Raw genomic sequence first — 23,806 nt, forward strand, 5'->3', positions numbered from 1 at the left:
TTGGTGGTCCTTCGTTTACAGTATGCTTCTTCTTTTTGTCGTGCTGCCTGTGTGTCACCATCCTCGGGCCCCAGCGTTCCCGGCCCCCTGTGACACCAGCCCCGTTTCCTCCCTGCTCTCCTGTGCCCCATGTCCCCAGATTCACGTCATTGTGCTCCTCCGAGCCCCCATACGTGTCTTGTCCCTCCTTCCCTGGTCCCCAATGCTCCCCATCTCCCATGCCCTGAGTCCTCCTGCACCCCCCATGCATTCCCTGTCCATTTCCCCCATGTGACCCATCTGCCCTGCTCTCAAGTCTCCCCTGTCCCCTTTCTCACCGTGTCCTCATAATCCCTGTGCCCCCTTCTTCCCTGTTCCCAAGTCTCCAATCCATCTTCCCCTGTCCCCTTGCAGCCCCGTCTCCCGGTGTGTCCCTATCTACTCCGCCCTCAGAGTCCCCTTGTGTCCTCTTGTGCCTGTCTCCCTAGCCCCATAGTCCCCGTGTGTCCCCTTGTGCCCTTCTCCCCTTCTTCCTAGTCCCCATGAATCCCCTTGTGCTTCTGTCCCTTGACCCCATGTGTCCCCTTGTGCCTGTCTCCCTTGTCCCCTTGTGCTTGTGTCCCCTTATGTCAGTCTCCCTTGCCCACTAGTCCCGGTGTGTCCTCTTGTGTCAGTCTCCCTTGCCCACTAGTCCCTGTGTCCCCTTGTGTCAGTCTCCCTTGTCCCCTGTGTCGGTCTCCCTTGCCCACTAGTTCCCGTGTGTCCCCTGGCTGTGTGAGCCAGTTTCTTTGTAGCGCTTGATGGTTTTTGCAACTGCACTTGGGGACACTTTCAAAGTTTTCGCAATTTTTCGGACTGGCTGACCTTCATTTCTTAAAGTGATGATGGCCACTCGTTTGTCTTTAGTTAGCTGTTTTTTTCCCCTTGTGCCATAATACAAATTCTAACAGTCTATTCAGTAGGATTATCAGCTGTGTATCCACCAGACTTCTGCACAACACAACTGATGGTCCCAACCCCATTTATAAGGCAAGAAATCCCACTTATTAAACCAGACAGGGCACACCTGTGAAGTGAAAACCATTTCCGGTGACTACCTCTTGAAGCTCATCAAGAGAATGCCAAGAGTGTGAAAGCAGTCATCAAAGCAAAAGGTGGCTACTTTGAAGAACCTAGAATATAAGACATATTTTCAGATGTTTCACACTTTTTTGTTAAAGGGAACCTGTCACCCCGTTTTTTGAGATTGAGCTATAAATACTGTTAAATAGGGCCTGCGCTGTGCGTTACTATAGTGTATGTAGTGTACCCTGATTCCCCATGTATGCTGAGAAATACATTACCAAAGTCGCCGTTTTCGCCTGTCAATCAGGCTGGTCTGGTCAGGTGGGCGTGTTCACAGCGCTCTTTTCTTCCCCAGCTTTCCGTTGGTGGCGTAGTGGTGTGCGCATGTCCAGAGTTCCGACTTCCCTGCGCCCACGTGAAGACACAGCGCGCGATCTGCGCTGTAATCCCTTGCATCGGTGGGGGTGGCCATCTTCCTGGGGCCGCGCGTGCGCAGATGGAGTGCTCTGCTGCACGGGGCTTCAGGAAAATGGCCGCGGGATGCCGCGCGTGCGCATTAGAGATCGCGGCGGCCATTTTCCCAAAGCCGAGTTTGCAATAAAACACAACACAGTTTTCCCATTTTATTCTGACTCCTAATCCATGTGACACCCTCGATCTCCCCATAGATTAACATTGGTCTGAGTGCTATGCGATATTTCCTCGCACAGCACTCGTTCGTATTATAGGCTAGTATGACGCCGGCGTTAGTAATATTATCTTCCAAGGAGCTGAGATTATCAGACATTTTTTTTTCAGGAGATTGTTATACTCTGGATCATTGACAAATTTGCAGAGATCAGTTTTGACATTGTCTATGTCACATTTAAGTTTCTTGAGGCGTGTTTCCTCATGTGATGTAATGAGACCCATCAATTTAAGGGAGCATTCAGACAGGATTACATTCCACTCAGATAAAAAGCCAGGAGACCTAGATATTTCTGTCACACCTTCTAACCTTACCTACTACCTCATTCAGGACAGAGTGCCTGCCTTGGATCTTTTCCAAACTTTGGTAGAGAAGGATTTAAGACAGTTACACTCTTGTGTACTAAACAGTGGTGAGAAATATCATTTTGACAAACAGTTGTTGCTGTGAAGGACGTGCAAACTTGCCCTAATTTGACCATTCGCCAGTCAGATAGGGTGGATCTGTGGTGGTTCTAGATGCCGACCTATGCTGTTCTATGTTTTTTTCTATTCTCAATGACATCAACACTTATTTTCCTTTAAGGTCAGATCCTACCACCACTTTCAGATCCACAGTGTCTTAATGAGGGAAAGAGATTGAGGGTTTTGAATTCTAAACTATTTAATTGGCTCAATTCAGATTTTCCTGTTATTCCTGTGTTCCATGGTTAGCCCAAAATTCATAAGAATCTTTTTCCACCACCCTTAACACCCATAATTTCTGGAATTGACTCACTTAACAAGTGCATGGCTTGATGGATATCTTCAACCCCTTATTTGCAAGACTACTGTTTTTTTGAAGGACTCTTCCACTAAAGGTTTTTGAAACATTGAAATGGTTGGATAGATATTTTTTTGCAACATGCGATGTTGTAAACCTGTACTTCTCTATTCCTCATGCCACAGCTATGACAGCAGTACAATTTCATTTGGATAAATACAGTGCGTATACTACACATTTGAAACGGTTTATTCTACTGTCACTTGATTACCTTTTGAAACATAACTATTTCATGTTCATCAAAAAATTTTCTACAGACACTTGGAGCCTTGCTGGGGTCTAAATTTTCTCCTTCTTTGGCAATACTCTATATGGCCTGGTGGGAGGAAATTTACATCTTCACCAATAACAACCCTTTCAATTCACACCTGGTATGGAATGCTCGTTATGTGGATGACATCCTTCTAGTCTGGAAAGGTGATGCCTCCACTTATTCTGTTATTCTGAATTAAGAGTAGAGTAGCTCCGGGTGGGCCCCTGTGAGCGGTGGGCCCAGGGCCACCGCACCCTCTGCCCCCCTGGTAGCTACGTTACTGACTGTACCCTTAATTATATCAGCATGCACAGCTCACCGATATAGTTAAGCTCCATTCTCCGTTGTAGAGCTGGGAGCCACAATCTCCCTGCACTACTGTGGGCAGTGGCCGGGGAGAGCCAGAGGAACACATGCCCGCGGGACGATAGGTGTCGCGTCTGAGGCTCATATGCTCGGACAACACAAGCAACAAATCCACTTCACTATCCTTTAATCTATCAAATATACAGACCTACCAGGAACTATCCCTTCGGATGTCCTCAAACATACCATTGAAAATAGTACGTCACTGATGAAGGTCAAATGTGACCGAAACCTTTGTAAAGCGTACTACAATAAATCATCACTATCTCTAAGTTGAGTGCAAGGTTCATTTTCACCGGCACCGTACCTGTCTGCTGGCTCCAGTATACAGCAGACACGTCCACATTGCACGCTGTGTGACCGTGTCTGCTGCAGAGAAGTCAGGAGGACCACAGCACTGCTTCTGTCCAGAGAAGAGCAAGACAGTCACAGGGCAGTGGTGCTGTAAGTAACAGTACAGGAGATGTCTGCACCATGCAGGGAGGATGTGGAACTACGCAGGACTCCCCTCCTGATAAGACCCCGCCTTGTGCTTTATCTGCAGTCTATATCTGAGGCACTGTAGATTTATGGCGGCTGCTTGAACTGTTACACAGACCGGGTCACTGCCAGTGCGGGTCACCCAAGCATGACCCAATCTGTAAAAGACTTCAAAACAGCTGCCATAAGTCTCACATGTCTCAGATAGAGTCTGACAAGACTGGTCAGTAATGTGCGCTGATATATATGAACCCGGCTGCAGGACCCCACAGATGAGGATATGTATATGTATGTATATATATTATATATACAGTGCAGACCAATAGTTTGGACACACCTTCTCATTTAAAGATTTTTCTGTATTTTCAAGACTATGAAAATTGTACATTCACACTGAAGGCATCAAAACTATGAATTAACACATGTGGAATTATATACTTAACAAAAAAGTGTGAAACAACTGAAATTATGTCTTATATTCTAGGTTCTTCAAAGTAGCCACCTTTTGCTTTGATGACTGCTTTGCACACTCTTGGCATTCTCTTGATGAGCTTCAAGATGTAGTCACCGGAAATGGTTTTCACTTCACAGGTGTGCCCTGTCAGGTTTAATAAGTGGGATTTCTTGTCTTATAAATGGAGTTGGGACCATCAGTTGTGTTGTGCAGAAGTCTGGTAGATACACAGCTGATAGTCCTACTGAATGGACTGTTAGAATTTGTATTATGGCAAGAAAAAAGCAGCTAAGTAAAGAAATATGAGTGGCCATCATTACTTTAAGAAATGAAGGCCAGTCAGTACGAAAAATTGGGAAAACTTTGAAAGTGTCCCCAAGTGCAGTGGCAAAAACCATCAAGCACTACAAAGAAACTAGCTCACATGAGGACCGCCCCAGGAAAGGAAGACCAAGAGTCACCTCTGCTTCTGAGGATAAGTTTATCCGAGTCACCAGCCTCAGAAATCGCAGGTTACCAGCAGCTCAGATTAGAGACCAGGTCAATGCCACACAGAGTTCTATCAGCAGACGCATCTCTACAACAACTGTTAAGAGGAGACTTTGTGCAGCAGGCCTTGATGGTAAAATAGCTGCTAGGAAACCACTGCTAAGGACAGGCAACAAGCAGAAGAGACTTGTTTGGACTAAAGAACACAAGGAATGGACATTAGACCAGTGGAAATCTGTGCTTTGGTCTGATGAGTCCAAATTTGAGATCTTTGGTTCCAACCACTGTGTATTTGTGCGACTCAGAAAAGGTGAACGGATGGACTCTACATGCCTGGTTCCCACCGTGAAGCATGGAGGAGGAGGTGTGTTGTTGTGGGGGTGCTTTGCTGGTGACACTGTTCTGGATTTATTCAAAATTGAAGGCATACTGAACCAGCATGGCTACCACAGCATCTTGCAGCGGCATGCTATTTCATCCGATTTGCGTTTTGTTGGACCATCATTTATTTTTCAACAGGACAATGACCCCAAACACACCTCCCGTCTGTGTAAGGGCTATTTGACCAAGAAGGAGAATGATGGGGTGCTACGCCAGATGACCTGGCCTCCACAGTCACCAGACCTGAACGCAATTGAGATGATTTGGGGTGAGCTGGACCGCAGAGTGAAGGCAAAAGGGCCAACAAGTGCTAAGCATCTCTGGGAACATCTTCAAGATTGTTGGAAGACCATTCCCGGTGACTACCTTTTGAAGCTCATCAAGAGAATGCCAAGAGTGTGCAAAGCAGTCATCAAAGCAAAAGGTGGCTACTTTGAAGAACCTAGAATATAAGACACTAGATGGTGGCCCGATTCTAACGCATCGGGTATTCTAGAATATGTATCTATGTATGTATGTAGCAGCCACATAGTATATAGCACAGACCACGTAACACAGACAGCCACGTAGTATGTAACACAGCCACATAGTATATAACACAGCCCACGTAATATAAGCAGCCACATAGTATATAACACAGCCATGTAGTATATAGGAGCCACGTAGTATATAGCCCAGCCACGTAGTATATAACACAGCCCGCGCAGTATATAGCACAGCCCACGCAGTATATAACACAGCCCACGTAACACAGATAGCCACGTAGTTTGTAGCACAGCCACGTAGTATATAGCGAGCCATGTAGTATATAACACAGCCCACGTAATATATAGCACAGCCCACGTAATATATAACACAGCCCACGTAGTATATTACATAGCCCACGTAGTATATAACACAGGCACGTAGTATATAACACAGCCCACGCCGTATATAACACTGCCCACGTACTATATAACACTGCCCACGTAGTATATAACACTGCCACGTAGTATATAACACAGCCCACGCAGTATATAACCTGCCCATGCAGTATATAGCACAGCCCACTTAGTGTATAATGCTGCCCACATAGTATACAACACTGCCCACATAATATATAGCACAGCCTACGTAGTATATAACACTGACCACGTAGTATATAGCAGCCATGCAGTATATAACACAGCCCAAGTACTATATAGCAGCGTGGGCACCATATCCCCAGTAAAAAAAAAATTAAAATAAAAAATAGTTATATACTTACCCTCTGGCGGCCCCCGGATCCAGGCGAGGCATTTAGCGATGTTCCTCGTGACGCTCCGGACCCAAAAATGCATTGCGGTCTCGGGAGATGATGACGTAGTGGTCTCACGAGAGCGCTATGTCATCATCTCGCGAGACCGCAATGCATGGCCCGTAGCGTCGCGAGGAAGGGGAAAGGCGCCGGAAGGTGAGAATAGCACAATTTTGTATTTTTTAATTATTTTTAACATTAGATCTTTTTACTGTTGATGCTGCATAGGCAGCTTCAATAGTAAAAAGTTCATCACATAGGATTAGTAGCAGCGTTAACAGACTGCGTTACACCACGTTATGCCTCGGTGTAACGCAGTCGGTTTAACGGACTGCTACAACACTATGTGGGCGGCAGGCGCTGACTGGAGGGTAGTATGGAGGGGGCACTGAGTGCAAAGGAGTAGGGAGCGGCCATTTCGTGGCTGGACTGTGCCCGTCGCTGATTGGTCACGGCCAGCTGACCGCGACCAATCAGTGACTTGGTATTTCCGTGACAGACAGACAGAAAGACAGACAGAAAGACAGGCAGAAAGATGGAAGTGACCCGTAGACAATTATATAGTAGACTAGATGGTTGCCCGATTCTAAGGCATCGGGTATTCTAGAATATGTATGTATGTATATAGCAGCCACATAGTATATAGCACAGGCCATGTAGTATATAGGAGCCACGTATTACATAGAAGCTATGCTGTATATAACACAGCCACGTAGTTTATAACACAGCCCATGTAATTTTTAGCACAGCCCACGCAGTTTATAACACAGCCCACGCAGTATATAACACTGCACACGTAGTATATAACACTGCCCACGTAGTATATTACACTGCCATGTAGTATATAGCAGCCACGCAGTATATAACACAGCCCACGCAGTATATGACACAGCCCATGCAGTATATAACACAGCCCACGCAGTATATAACACAGCCCACGTAGTATATAGCAGCCACGCAGTATATAACACAGCCCACGTAGTATATAGCAGTGTGGGCACCATATCCCTGTTAAAAAAAAATAATTAAAATGAAAAATAGTTATATACTCACCCTCTGTCGTCCAGCAAAGCTGTCCCGATAAGCGAGCGGCTGCTGCCAGCGTCCGTTCCCTGAGATGCATTGCGAAATTACCCAGATGACTTAGCGGTCTCGCGAGACCGCTAAGTCTTCTGGGTAATTTCACAATGCATCTCTGGAAATGGAAGCTGGCGGCAGCCGCGCGCGCATCGGCGGATGACAGAAGGTGAGAAGAGCAGGTTTTTTGTTTTTTATTATTTTTAACATTAGATTGTTTTACTATTGATGCTGCATAGGCGACATCAATAGTGAAAAGTTGGTCACACAGGGTTAATAGCAGCGTTAACGGAGTGCGTTACACCACGGCATAACGCGGTCCGTTAACGCTGCCATTAACCCTGTGTGAGCGCTGACTGGAGAGGAGTATGGAGCGGGCACAAGGCACTGACTGGACGGAAGTAGGGAGGGACTAATTCTCGGCCGGGCTATGACCGTCGCTGATTGGCACTATGGGAGGTGGAGCCGCATATTCATCACTGTAATGAGCGGTACCCCGTGACTGCTCACACAGGACAAGCTGCCAGCGCTGAGAGGAGGCATCGCGGGAGCTGGGTGAGTATTTCTCTGCAAGCGGGCAGGCGCACGGGGGGTGGGAGGCGGGAGGTGACCCCCAAACTTTATTTTTAACAAAAAACAAATTGATTTTTCATTTCTTCTCTCCTGTGAGCGCTGCAGGGGACAAGAGATGAATGCCACCTTCAGCACCACACGCTGGGGACAGCACTTAACTGTAGCGCTGTTTCTCATACGGCAGTACGTGCACACGGAGGAGAGTGCACACTGGTCTGTGTGTGAAGGTGTGTGGGACGCTTTGGGGACCGTGCTGCCGGAGAAAAACAGACATGTCTCCGTGTTTTTTTGTGAAAACACGCTGGCATGTGCATAGACCTATTCATTTGAATGGGTCTACGTGTGTCAGTGTCTCCGGTACGTGAGAAAACTGTCACTACACGTAACGGAGCCACTGACGTGGGAAACCGGCCTTATTGAAGATGGATGCAGGGTGGCAGCTTAATGTTTCTTTCCCCATCAAACAGTTTATTATCTGTGACACAACACATGTAGTTTATTACATTTTTGCCATGTATGCCAACTGCAATATATAGGGTAAACCACCGGTAAATGAAAGAAAAGGAGAGCTGAACATCTTACCAATATGGACAATGGAAATGCTGGTTACTCTGGAGTGGCTAAGCATTTCGTCACAGTTCACAGGAAAGACATTTCTATCCTTTCTTTTTTGGGGCTTGAAAAGGTTAATCAACCCATCCGAAGGGGGAATTAGAAAAAAACAGCTAGCTCTCAGGGTTATTGGATACTCACACTGAACACTAAGCATCCTGCAGGTTAAATTATAGGAACAACCATTTTTTTATTTATTAATTTTTAAATTTTGGTTGCATGGTAAACAATACATTCATAATTTGTGACATTGTTTATATATTTTGATTTAGGAATGATTTTGTTTTCCATTTTTACAACTTGTGTTTTTTTATTTATTTATTTTTCTAGGGTTTTTCCATATTTCCTGTGATGTGATTTATTTTTTTCTCTCTCTCTCATTATAAAAGTTCAGACAGTGCACATTCTTTGCACGGTCATCAATGAATCTGTGGTTTGTGACTTTGTTTATATCTTTTGATCTGGGAATGATTTTGTTACCAATTTTTGTGCACTTCATTGCGTGCATTGCATTTATTCTATTACCATCATGTGTGTTCCTCTCTTCTCTCCAGCCACAGGTTCCAACTTATGGGGGCATTGACTTTGTTCTAACCTATTGTAATAGTCCTTATGTTTAGACAATGTACAGTGTCTACAAGTAGTATTCAACCCCCTGCAGATTTAGCAGGTTTACACATTTGGAATTAACTTGGCATTGTGACATTTGGACTGTAGATCAGCCTGGAAGTGTGAAATGCACTGCAGCAAAAAAGAATGTTATTTCTTTGTTTATTTTTTTTTTAAATTGTGAAAAGTCTTTTCAGAGGGTCATTTATTATTCAACCCCTCAACCCACCAGAATTCTGTTTGGTTCCCCTAAAGTATTAAGAAGTAGTTCAGGCACAAAGAACAATGAGCTTCACATGTTTGGATTAATTATTTCTTTTTCCAGCCTTTTCTGACTATTTAAGACCCTCCCCAAACTTGTGAACAGCACTCATACATGGTCAACATGGGAAAGACAAAGGAGCATTCCAAGGCCATCAGAGACAAGATCGTGGAGGGTCACAAGGCTGGCAAGGGGTACAAAACCCTTTCCAAGGAGTTGGGCCTACCTGTCTCCACTGTTGGGAGCATCATCCGGAAGTGGAAGGCTTATGGAACTACTGTTAGCCTTCCACGGCCGGGACAGCCTTTGAAAGTTTCCTCCCGTGCCGAGGCCAGTCTTGTCCGAAGAGTCAAGGCTAACCCAATGACAACAAGGAAGGAGCTCCGGGAAGATCTCATGGCAGTGGGGACATTGGTTTCAGTCAATACCATAAGTAACGTACTCCACCGCAATGGTCTCCGTTCCAGACGAGCCCGTAAGGTACCTTTACTTTCAAAGCGTCATGTCAAGGCTCGTCTACAGTTTGCTCATGATCACTTGGAGGACTCTGAGACTGACTGGTTCAAGGTTCTCTGGTCTGATGAGACCAAGATCGAGATCTTTGGTGCCAACCACACACGTGACGTTTGGAGACTGGATGGCACTGCATACGACCCCAAGAATACCATCCCTACAGTCAAGCATGGTGGTGGCAGCATCATGCTGTGGGGCTGTTTCTCAGCCAAGGGGTTCCCCTCTATGCCTGCAGCACCTTGCAATCCACCGCCGTTATGTCTCTAGGTAACAGTATATAATCTTCAGTTTACCCACTGTATCTGTAACTACGCTGCCTGTACCTTGCTGTATATCCCCTGTTTATTATCACATTTCAGGGCATTGACATAGGGGTCTGCTCACTGTTTACATCATGTGCACATCCAGGAGCATTACCCCAGAGCACTTTCCCTTATTCATTCGCCTGCAGTCAGAGTAAGGTGCTCTATTTTCTCTTGCTATCTTTAGCATTGTGTGATTCCATCTTTCACATGCCATTTTTTAGCTGCTCCTCTCGAATACCCGCTTTTGTCTTCACCGTATGATTCTTTATTATTATCTGTTTTGTATATTTATACTTTAATAAAATTATATTAGCATATTTCTGGAGTACTTCTATTTTGTATGCACAGACCCGGGTTCATTACCTCTCCCCCCATGATCCTGTGGATCGGGGTTCTATCTGTAGGTCTGGTGCTCTGTTTTTTAGCTTTATATGTTTAGGCCTAGAGGTACGCCCCCTGTTGGCCGAGAGGGCATTTATGTTTAGGGTTTTCTCAGCCAAGGGGTCTGGCCATCTGGTCCGCATCCATGGGAAGATGGATAGCATGGCCTACCTGGAGATTTTGGCCAAGAATCTCCCTCCTCCATGAAGGATCTTAAGATGGGTCGTCATTTCATCTTCCAACAAGACAACGACCCAAAGCACACAGCCAAGAAAAACCAAGGCCTTGTTCAAGAGGCAAAAAATCAAGGTGTTGCAGTGGCCTAGTCAGTCTCCTGACCTTAACCCAATTGAAAACTTGTGGAAGGAGCTCAAGATTAAAGTCCACATGATACACCCAAAGAACCTAGATAACTTGGAGAAGATCTGCATGGAGGAGTGGGCCAAGATAACTCCAGAGACCTGTGCCGGCCTGATCAGGTCTTATAAAAGACGATTATTAGCTGTAATTGCAAACAAAGGTTATTCCACAAAATATTAAACCTAGGGGTTGAATAATAATTGACCCACACTTTTATGTTTAAAATTTATAAAAATTTAACTGAGCAACAAAACTTTTTGGTTTGTAAGATTTATTCATCTGTTAATAAATCCTGCTCTTGTTTGAAGTTTGAAGGCTCTAACTTATTTGCATCTTATTAAACCTGCTAAATCTGCAGGGGGTTGAATACTACTTGTAGGCACTGTATATATGTTGGATTGTTACACTTATGCCTTAGTTAGCTTATGACTTAGGCTATGTGCACATGTTCAGGTTTTTTCGCGTTTTTTTTGCGGTTTTTCGCGGTAAAAACGCTATAAAAACTCATTAAAAACGCATAGATTATGTATTCTATCATTTAGAATGCATTCTGCATGTTATGTGCACATGGATGCGTTTTTTTCCGCGAAAAAAACGCATCGCGGTAAAAAAATGAGCATGTTCATTATTTTTGCGGATTTCCTGCGTTTTTCCCGCAATTCTATGCATTTGGGAAAAAACACACAAAAAACGCACCAAAAACGCGTCAAAATCGCGGTAAAAACGCATGCGGATTTCTGGCAGAAATGTCCGGTTTTTGTCAGGAAAATTTCTGCAAGAAATCCTGACGTGTGCACATACCCTAAGGGTGTATATACACCTGAAACGCGTCAGGTACGAGGCCTCGCCTTTTAATGTTTTAACTACATTTGATCAAAGATTTAATTTTATCCCTTGATGGTTGTGCCAGAATCTTTCCCCATTTTTCGTCAATCTATATTCATATTAATGGTGCTATATAAATAATAATAATAATAATAATATTCCCATACAAGTAATGGATAAGGTGAGTTTTTTACAAGTGGGGTGTGTTCTTTTTGCTACATGAGACACTGATGAATAAAAGGATAAATCTTGTAGAGGAGGACATTGCTGCTTGTAAAGAGTTTGTATGAGTCTCTCATTATATTCCTTCTTTAGGTTTTAAAAGAAACCTTGAGGTTGTACCCAACAGCGCCAGGAACATCAAGGCTTTCATTAGAGGAAATTGTTGTTGAAGGAGTGAGAATTCCTGCTGGATCTAATGTAATGGTAAGAGAGAAACATTAGATTGTACAGTTTCTAACTTAAAAAAAAACTTTACACATGCCATATTACGTATTTAGGGTGCAAACAGAGGCAATACTTAGTGCTTGTCCTAATATCTCAATTTGTATACTGTCACGAATTCTCCGCTCAGTGAGTGATCGCTATGCTGTTCTATGGAAACTGTTTGCTGAGTTGACTGTCTTAATTGACAGCTTGGCTGTCCAATCCTGTGATGAGCTTGTTGAGCTGTCGGTGCATTGATTGACAGCTCAGTTGTCCGATCTCTGACTGGGATGTGTGGGACTTTCTCTAGGTGTTTGGTGTTCTGGTGATTGCCCACCTACTTAACTGAACTGTCTGCCCCTGATCCCTGCTAGACTAAAGGTACCGTCACACTGACCAACTTCACAACGATATCGCTAGCGATCCGTGACGTTGCAGCGTCCTGGATAGAGATAGCGTTGTGTTTGACACGCAGCAGCGATCTGGATCCTGCTGTGACATCGTTGGTCAGAGCAGAAAGTCCAGAACTTTATTTCGTCGCTGGATCTCCCGCAGACATCGCTGAATCGGCGTGTGTGACGCCGATTCAGCGATGTCTTCACTGGTAACCAGGGTAAACATCGGGTTACTAAGCGCAGGGCCGCGCTTAGTAACCCGATGTTTACCCTGGTTACCAGTGTAAATGTAAAAAAAAAAAACACTACATACTTACATTCCGGTGTCTGTCGCGTCCCTCGGCGTTCTGCTTCCCTGCACTGTCAGCGCCGGCCAGCCGTAAAGCAGATTACAGCGGTGACGTCACCGCTGTGCTTTATGGCCAGCCGGCACTCACAGTCAGTGCAGGAAAGCACAGCGCCAGGGGACAGACACCGGAATGTAAGTATGTAGTGTTTTTTTTTTTTTACATTAGCACTGGTAACCAGGGTAAACATCGGGTTACTAAGCGCGGCCCTGCGCTTAGTAACCCGATGTTTACCCTGGTTACCAGGGGACTTCGCATAGTTGGTTGCTGGAGAGCTGTTTGTGTGACAGCTCTCCAGCGACCACACAGCGAAGCTGCAGCGATCGGCATCGTTGTCTAGATCGCTGCAGCGTCGCTAAATGTGACGGTACCTTTAGTTTGTGCTTCTTGGTGAGTGTTAGCCTGATTCTGGTTTTTCTGAGTTCTGGTCTGCTGCCTGACCCTTTTGACTGCGTTCTGATTATCCCTTTGTTTTGTCCTTTGGCTTTTGATCTGCTATCTCTTGTTGTTGACCCTGCTGTGACCTGACTTATGCCTCCGTATTTTCCCTTGGCTATCTACGTACTCTCTTGGCATTGACCCCAGAACCTCTGACTCTTCTGCCCCACGGTCTATCTGTGAGTAGTGACTAGCTTCACACATACCTAATTTACAATCAAAGCTAGGTAAAAATGGTCTTTTGTGATGTCCTAGATGTAGCAAGAATACTATCTAAATGTGTTTAAGGGTATGTTCACACGTTCAGGATTTCCATCCTTTTTTTTTCCTGACTGTTTTTTAAAAAACTGCAGCTCTTGGCAGAAAACGCAGGTCCTTTTTTTGGTCCTTTTTTGGTCCGTTTTTGATGCGTTTTTTGATGCGTTTTTTGATGCGTTTTTTTGATGCAGTTTTCTAGCCAGAGTCTGTGTGTTTTCTAGGAATTTTTTTAGGGTTAAAATGGCTGAAAATACCCTAACCCTACCCCTAACCCTACCCCTAACCCTAACCCTACCCCTAACCCTACCCCTAACCCTAACCCTACCCCTAACCCTACCCCTAACCCTACCCCTAACCCTAACCCTAACCCTATCCCTAACCCTACCCCTACCCCTATTCTAACCTTAGTGAAAGAAAAAAAAAAAAAAATTCTTTATTTTTTTTATTGTCCCTACCTATGGGGGTGACAAAGGGGGGGGGGTGTCATTTACTATTTTTTTATTTTGATCACTGAGATAGGTTATATCTCAGTGATCAAAATGCACTTTGGAACGAATCTGCCGGCTGGCAGATTCGGCGGGCGCACTGCGCATGCGCCCGCCATATCTGCCGGCCGGCAGATTCGGCGGGCGCACTGCGCATGCGCCCGCCATTTTGCAAGATGGCGGCGCCCAGGGAGAAGACGGCCGGACGGACACCGGGACGCCGGGTGAGTATAAGGGGGGGAGATTAGGGCACGGGGGGGGCATCAGAGCACTGGGGGGGGGCATCGGAGCACTGGGGGGGGGCATCGGAGCACGGGGGGGCGGGATCGGAGCACGGGGGGGGCAGCCACACTCCGCCCACGCACTTCCGCCCGCTCCCCGCACTTCCTGCTGCAGCGGTTCTGCACATCAAACCGCAGTAAAACCCGCAGATATATTTTTGATCTGCGGGTTTTACTGCGGTTTGGACCTCACAATGGAGGTCTATGGGTGCAGAACCGCTGCGGCTCCGGAAAAAGAATTGACATGCTCCTTCTTTTTTCCGGGAGCTATTCAGCGCGTCTTTTTTTTTACAATTTCCGGACCATGTGCACAGTGTGTCCTGTTTTCCATAGGGTACAGTGTACTGTACCCTGCATGGAAAACAGCCGCGGAACCGCAGCGGCAAAACCGCCGCGGTTCCGCGGTAAAAAACGCACTGTGTGAACATGGCCTAAGGGTTTGTTCTTTTCCATCTTGGCCAGTTTCCATTTTTGGGCTGTTATTTTTTTCTCCTTTATTTCCAAGATGCATTTTTTTTCCTTTTTCCATAGACTCCCATACAGATACACCCCACTGGGATCGTTCCACTTAAATGACAATACAAACCATTTCAAATACACAAGAAAATGCTGAAAAATACCTTAATAAAGAAAACTCACCTTAGTGGTGCACCTTTTCCAGTGCTTCCTAAAACCCCTTTTATAGACCATAAATACTGTGAGGCAGTAACTGGCATCATATACAAGGGTCGCTATGTGTCCCCCAGGATGCGCACAGAAGAGTATTGAGGCCGCGGGAGTGCATTGCAGTCACAGGCATAGCTGTGATTGCAATGCAGAATAAAAGTAAGTGTTGGTCATGGACAAGCTATTTGTTCAAGGCAGATTTAGAAAAACCTGCCATGGGCTTTTATTTTTTAAACGGACTACAGGATGGTAGTGGGGCGGTCTATTTCCTCCCGGCCGGGTTTTCTATGTGGCCTACAACCACAGGTTCCTTGTAAAACCATGCAGTAGAGGGTTCGATGTGTCAGTTTTGGTTTTGCAAGTGTGCAGAGCAGGAGCTCTGCAGAGCTCAAACTGTATGAGGCAACACAGAGCCTAGCTGAGCCAAAAGGCCTGGCACCCCTCAGCGCACACAGCGGTGCGATTGCCTACGGTAACCGGTTACGGACAATCTTGTTTACCGGCTGCGATCCGGAGGATCCTATTTACTTTCTGTTTGTCAGTATGCTGGCCATTAAAAGAGACTTTGTTTTCTAACTTTCCTGGGTCACTGCCTGTGTGTCACACTGCACCAACCCCGCTGCACTACAATACAGATGATACAATGAGGGATAGTGATAAAAAAGTGGCATTCTCTTCCTGTTCTGTGGTGTTCCTTTGTGAGGGGTGCCCTTAGTTTTGGAAATCAGTGGTGTGATCTTACAAATCCCCACAAATATAATTTTTCCTGTCTCCCAGGAATTTTAGAAATTAATGTTTATGGATTCCCTTTTATGCAGTGAGTTTCACTAATACTAATCATTGCTAATTAAAATAAGTGTGGGGAATGGTATGATATAATAAAATCTTTTCTTTGTAGTTTAACACATATATCATGTGTCGGATGGAGAAATATTTTAAAGATCCTTTACACTTCGACCCTGATAGGTTCCATCCTGATGCCCCTAGGTAAGTGTGGATCCATAATAAAATATATATTTTCATCTTAAAGGGAATATGTCCTCAGAAGGTGACCTATTGTTTACAATCTAATTTTTATGTTAAACTTTCTAAATTATTTAGTTTTTTTTATTTTGTTATATAAAAAAATCCTGAAATCTTGTAATACTCGTTCTGAGCCTTCTAATAGACACGTCCTGCTTTGTAAAGCTCACTTTCCGCAGTCATCCCATTAACATCACCTCTATAAACAGCATATAATGCGTGATCTAACATTACGCGAGATAACACAGGATCCACCATTCACAATAGGTGATGTCACAGCTCACCTCCTCCTCCTGTACAATGACTGATCACACCTCTATATACAGTAGATAACACAGGAACCACCATTCACAATAGGTGATGTCACAGCTCACCTCCTCCTCCTGTACAATGACTGATAACACTTCTATATACAGTAGATAATACAGGATCCACCATTCACAATAGATGATATCACAGCTCACCTCCTCCTCCTGTACAATGACTGATAACACCTCTATATACAGTAGATAACACAGGATCCACCATTCACAATAGATGATATCACAGCTCACCTCCTCCTCCTGTACAATGACTGATAACACTTCTATATACAGTAGATAATACAGGATCCACCATTCACAATAGATGATATCACAGCTCACCTCCTCCTCCTGTACAATGACTGATAACACTTCTATATACAGTAGATAATACAGGATCCACCATTCACAATAGATGATATCACAGCTCACCTCCTCATCCTGTACAATGACTGATAACACCTGTATATACAGTAGATAACACAGGATCCACTATTCACAATAGGTGATGTCACAGCTCACCTCCTCCTCCTGTACAATGACTGATAACACCTCTATATACAGTAGATACCACAGGATCCACCATTCACAATAGGTGATGTCACAGCTCATCTCCTCCTGTACAATGACTGATTACACCTCTATATACAGTAGATAACACAGGATCCACCATTCACAATAGGTGATATCATAGCTCATCTCCTCCTCCTGTACAATGATTGATAACACCTCTATATACAGTAGATAACACAGGAACCACCATTCACAATAGGTGATATAACAGCTCCCCTCCTCCTCCTTCTGTACAATGACTGATTACACCTCTATATAAAGTAGATATCACAGGATCCACCATTCACAATAGGTGATGTCACAGCTCACCTCCTCCTTCTGTACAATGACTGATAACACCTCTATATACAGTAGATAACACAGGATCCACCATACACAATAGGTGATGTCACAGCTCACTTCCTCCTGTACAATCACTGATAACACCTCTATATACAGTAGAGAACACAGGATCCATCATTCACAATAGGTGATGTCACAGCTCACCTCCTCCTCCCGTACAATGACTGATTACACCTCTATATACAGTAGATAACACAGGATCCATCATAATAAGTGATATCACAGCTCACCATCCCTTGTTGTTCATTTGACCCCATTTTAAAGAAGTAAATGTGTTTCTTCTTTATTGTGCATTAAAGGTAGAATTTATCATTATTTATTGCTCTGACATGTGGCGGATATTTCTTCTTTACTTTCTTTTACACTATCAGGCCAATTGCAAACACTTACTTTCCGTTTTCTCTTGGGCCACGAACCTGTATTGGACAAGTATTTTCACAGGTAAGTAGCTTCCAAAAATTAGAAAAAAAAGAAAGAAAATGCACTGTCGAGAGCCAAGAATAACTCAGGAACTTGTAACGTTGCTGTCCTTTTTTTTTTTTTAAATGGGAAACTGAATATTTTAAAACCTAATAACTGTGATTGCTTTGTGTAGAAATGTATCTTCTATTTTCTAAATACTTCTATTATTTCTATTTACATACAGTGAGAGCAGAAAAGTAGCCTGCACTCTGATTTATTTGCAAAAATGTAGATAAGGAGTTCCATTATCTCCCTGCTGTGGAGTTTGCCCCTTTTACACATCGAAGCCAAAGACCGAGGTTAAAATTGACGACAAACACTGAGCAAACAATCATTAGGCTTCTTTTACACATACCGTTGTTTTGAGGCCCATTTTTGCATCCCCAATAGATTTCTATGGGGCTGCAAAAACGGGCCGCAATAATTTCACGGTGCGCCATGCGCCGTATGGCCATGAGGGCCGTATTTATGGCAGTGAAAAAAGATCGAGCCTGCTCAATCTTTTTCATGGCTTACGGACAGCTTGTTTTTGCGGTGCACCATGACTTTTGCGGAATGCCATTTTTTTCCAATACTATTTCCATAGTATTGGAAACCCAAAAAACAGCGATCTACAAGTTTTTTGCCGTCCGTTATTGCGGCAGACCGTGAAAATTGCGACGATATAGCCCGCAAAAAAGGCCCGCAATAACGGGCCGCAAAAAACCCAGTATGTGTAAAAGAAGCCTTACTGTTGAATTTGCGCATTTTCATATATTTCAAGGGGACACAGTGTAGAATTCATATAATTTGGGGTCACAGTGTGTAATATACCTATAGTCAGTGGGCAGGATCACAGTGTCTAATTCATATAATAAAGGGTCATGGTATATAATATACCTATAGGCAGGGAGCACAATGTACATTATACCTTTAGTCATGGGGCATAGTGAAGAATTCATATACTCAGGGGTCATAGTGTATGATTCATATAATAAAGAGTCACAGTGTATAATATGCCTATAGTCAGCTGGCACATTGTATATTATCACTATAATTAGGGGGCACAGTGTATATTATTCCTATAGTCAGGGGCACAGTATATATTATACCTATAGTCAGGGGCACAGTGTATATTATTCCTATAGTCAGGAGGCACAGTGTATAATATACCTATAGTCAGGAGGCACAGTGTATATTATACCTATAGTCAGGAGGCACAGTGTATATTATACCTATAGCCAGGAGGCACAGTGTATATTATACCTATAGTCAGGGGCACAGTATATATTATACCTATATTCAGGGGCACAGTGTATATTATACCTATAGTCAGGGGCACAGTGTATATTATACCTATAGTCAGGAGGCACAGTGTATATTATACCTATAGTCAGGGGCACAGTGTATATTATTCCTATAGTCAGGAGGCACAGTGTATAATATACCTATAGTCAGGAGGCACAGTGTATATTATACCTATAGTCAGGAGGCACAGTGTATATTATACCTATAGTCAGGAGGCACAGTGTATATTATACCTATAGTCAGGGGCACAGTATATATTATACCTATATTCAGGGGCACAGTGTATATTATACCTATAGTCGGGGGCACAGTGTATATTATACCTATATTCAGGGGCACAGTGTATATTATACCTATAGTCAGGGGCACGGTGTATATTATACCTATATTCAGGGGCACAGTGTATATTATACCTATAGTCAGGGGGCACAGTGTATATTATACCTATATTCAGGAGGCACAGTGTATAATATACCTATAGTCAGGGGGCACAGTGTATATTATACCTATAGTCAGGGGGCACAGTGTATGTTATACCTATATTCAGGGGCACAGTGTATATTATACCTATAGTCAGGGGGCACAGTGTATATTATACCTATAGTCAGGAGGCACAGTGTATATTATACCCATAGTCGGGGGCACAGTGTATATTATACCTATAGTCGGGGGCACAGTGTATATTATACCTATAGTCAGGGGCACAGTGTATATTATACCTATAGTCAGGAGGCACAGTGTATATTATACCTATAGTCAGCAAGGAGGCACAGTGTATATTATACCTATAGTCAGGGGCACAGTGTATATTATACCTATAGTCAGGGGCACAGTGTATATTATACCTATAGTCAGGGGCACAGTGTATATTATACCTATAGCCAGGGGCACAGTGTATATTATACCTATAGCCAGGGGCACAGTGTATATTATACCTATAGTCAGGAGGCACAGTGTATATTATACCTATAGTCAGCAAGGAGGCACAGTGTATATTATACCTATAGTCAGGGGCACAGTGTATATGATACCTATAGTCGGGAGCACAGTGTATATTATACCTATAGTCAGGGCACAGTGTATATTATACCTATAGTCAGGGGCACAGTGTATATTATACCTATAGTCAGGGGCACAGTGTATATTATACCTATAGTCGGGGGCACAGTGTATAATATACCTAAAGTCAGGGGCACAGTGTATATTATACCTATAGTCAGGGGCACAGTGTATATTATACCTATAGTCAGGGGGCACAGTGTATATTATACCTATAGTCAGGGGCACAGTGTATATTATACCTATAGTCAGGGGCACAGTGTATATTATACCTATAGTCGGGAGGCACAGTGTATATTATACCTATAGTCAGGGGCACAGTGTATATTATACCTATAGTCAGGAGGCACAGTGTATATTATACCTATAGTCAGGAGGCGCAGTGTATATTATACCTATAGTCAGGGGCACAGTGTATATTATACCTATAGTCGGGGGCACAGTGTATATTATACCTATAGTCAGGAGGCACAGTGTATATTATACCTATAGTCAGGGGCACAGTGTATATTATAACTATAGTCAGGGGCACAGTGTATATTATACCTATAGTCAGGAGGCACAGTGTATATTATACCTATAGTCAGGGGCACAGTGTATATTATACCTATAGTCAGGGGCACAGTGTATATTATACCTATAGTCAGGGGCACAGTGTATATTATACCTATAGTCGGGAGGCACAGTGTATATTATACCTATAGTCAGGGGCACAGTGTATATTATACCTATAGTCAGGAGGCACAGTGTATATTATACCTATAGTCAGGAGGCGCAGTGTATATTATACCTATAGTCAGGGGCACAGTGTATATTATACCTATAGTCGGGGGCACAGTGTATATTATACCTATAGTCAGGAGGCACAGTGTATATTATACCTATAGTCAGGGGCACAGTGTATATTATAACTATAGTCAGGGGCACAGTGTATATTATACCTATAGTCAGGAGGCACAGTGTATATTATACCTATAGTCAGGGGCACAGTGTATATTATACCTATAGTCAGGGGCACAGTGTATATTATACCTATAGTCAGGGGGCACAGTGTATATTATGCCTATAGCCAGGGGCACAGTATATATTATACCCATAGCTTGGAGGCACAGTATATAATATACCTAAAGTCAGGGGCACAATGTATATTATACCTATAGTCAGGGGCACAGTGTATATTATACCTATAGTCAGGGGCACAGTGTATATTATACCTATAGTCAGGGGCACAGTGTATATTATACCTATAGTCAGGAGGCACAGTGTATATTATACCTATAGTCAGGAGGCACAGTGTATATTATACCTATAGTCAGGAGGCACAGTGTATATTATACCTATAGTCAGGGGCACAGTATATATTATACCTATAGTCAGGGGCACAGTGTATATTATTCCTATAGTCAGGAGGCACAGTGTATAATATACCTATAGTCAGGAGGCACAGTATATATTATACCTATAGTCAGGAGGCACAGTGTATATTATACCTATAGTCAGGAGGCACAGTGTATATTATACCTATAGTCAGGGGCACAGTATATATTATACCTATATTCAGGGGCACAGTGTATATTATACCTATAGTCAGGGGCACAGTGTATATTATACCTATAGTCAGGAGGCACAGTGTATATTATACCTATAGTCAGGGGCACAGTGTATATTATTCCTATAGTCAGGAGGCACAGTGTATAATATACCTATAGTCAGGAGGCACAGTGTATATTATACCTATAGTCAGGAGGCACAGTGTATATTATACCTATAGTCAGGAGGCACAGTGTATATTATACCTATAGTCAGGGGCACAGTATATATTATACCTATATTCAGGGGCACAGTATATATTATACCCATAGCTTGGAGGCACAGTGTATAATATACCTAAAGTCAGGGGCACAATGTATATTATACCTATAGTCAGGGGCACAGTGTATATTATACCTATAGTTGGAGGCACAGTGTATAATATACCTAAAGTCAGGGGCACAGTATATATTATACCTATATTCAGGAGGCACAGTGTATATTGTACCTATAGTCAGGGGCACAGTGTATATTATACCTATAGTCGGGGGTACAGTGTATATTATACCTATAGTCGGGGGCACAGTATATATTATACCCATAGCTTGGAGGCACAGTGTATAATATACCTAAAGTCAGGGGCACAATGTATATTATACCTATAGTCAGGGGCACAGTGTATATTATACCTATAGTCGGGGGCACAGTGTATATTATACCTATAGTCGGGGGCACAGTGTATATTATACCTATAGCCAGGGGCACAGTATATATTATACCCATAGCTTGGAGGCACAGTGTATAATATACCTAAAGTCAGGGGCACAATGTATATTATACCTATAGTCAGGGGCACAGTGTATATTATACCTATAGTTGGAGGCACAGTGTATAATATACCTAAAGTCAGGGGCACAGTATATATTATACCTATATTCAGGAGGCACAGTGTATATTGTACCTATAGTCAGGGGCACAGTGTATATTATACCTATAGTCGGGGGCACAGTGTATATTATACCTATAGTCAGGGGCACAGTGTACCGTATATTATACCTATAGTCATGGGCACAGTGTATATTATACCTATAGTCAGGGGCACAGTGTACCGTATATTATACCTATAGTCAGGGGCACAGTGTATATTATACCTATAGTCAGGGGCACAGTGTATATTATACCTATAGTCGGGGGCACAGTGTATATTATACCTATAGTCAGGGGCACAGTGTATATTATACCTATAGCCAGGGGCACAGTATATATTATACCCATAGCTTGGAGGCACAGTGTATATTATACCTATAGTCAGGGGCACAGTGTATATTATACCTATAGCCAATGGCACAGTATATATTATACCCATAGCTTGGAGGCACAGTGTATATTATTCCTATAGTCAGGAGGCACAGTGTATATTATACCTATAGTCGGGGGCACAGTGTATATTATACCAATAGTCAGGGGCACAGTGTATGTTATACCTATAGTCAGGAGGCACAGTGTATATTATACCTATAGTCAGGGGCACAGTGTATATTATACCTATATTCAGGGGCACAGTGTATATTATACCTATAGTCAGGAGGCACAGTGTATATTATACCTATATTCAGGGGCACAGTGTATATTATACCTATAGTCGGGGGCACAGTGTATATTATACCTATAGTCAGGGGCACAGTGTATATTATACCTATAGTCAGGAGGCACAGTGTATATTATACCTATAGTCAGGGGCACAGTATATATTATACCTATAGTCTGGAGCACAGTGTATATTATACCTATAATCAGGGGCACAGTGTATATTATACCTATAGTCAGGAGGCACAGTGTATATTATACCTATAGTCGGGGGCACAGTGTATATTATACCTATAGTCAGGGGCACAGTGTATATTATACCTATAGTCAGGGGCACAGTGTATATTATACCTATAGTCAGGGGCACAGTGTATATTATACCTATAGTCAGGAGGCACAGTGTATATTATACCTATAGTCAGGAGGCACAGTGTATATTATACCTATAGTCAGGGGCACAGTGTATATTATACCTATAGTCAGGGGCACAGTGTATATTATACCTATAGTCAGGAGGCACAGTGTATATTATACCTATAGTCAGGGGCACAGTGTATATTATACCTATAGTCGGG

The 23,806-nt window shown here is 43.3% G+C and overlaps 1 protein-coding gene across 2 annotated transcripts in view; it reads left to right on the forward strand.

Moving 5' to 3' along the window:
• LOC138645876 (cholesterol 24-hydroxylase-like) overlaps positions 1-23,806 on the forward strand; it is a 127,534-nt gene that overhangs the window by 95,808 nt on the left and 7,920 nt on the right. For both annotated transcript variants that reach the window (XM_069735379.1, XM_069735384.1), the window contains 3 exons: positions 12,086-12,196; positions 15,965-16,053; positions 17,678-17,747. In XM_069735379.1, coding sequence (XP_069591480.1) covers positions 12,086-12,196; positions 15,965-16,053; positions 17,678-17,747 — 270 coding nt within the window. The remainder of the gene's footprint in view (positions 1-12,085; positions 12,197-15,964; positions 16,054-17,677; positions 17,748-23,806) is intronic.

The sequence above is a fragment of the Ranitomeya imitator genome, chromosome 1, assembly GCF_032444005.1.
Source record: "Ranitomeya imitator isolate aRanImi1 chromosome 1, aRanImi1.pri, whole genome shotgun sequence".
Lineage (NCBI taxonomy): Eukaryota > Metazoa > Chordata > Amphibia > Anura > Dendrobatidae > Ranitomeya > Ranitomeya imitator.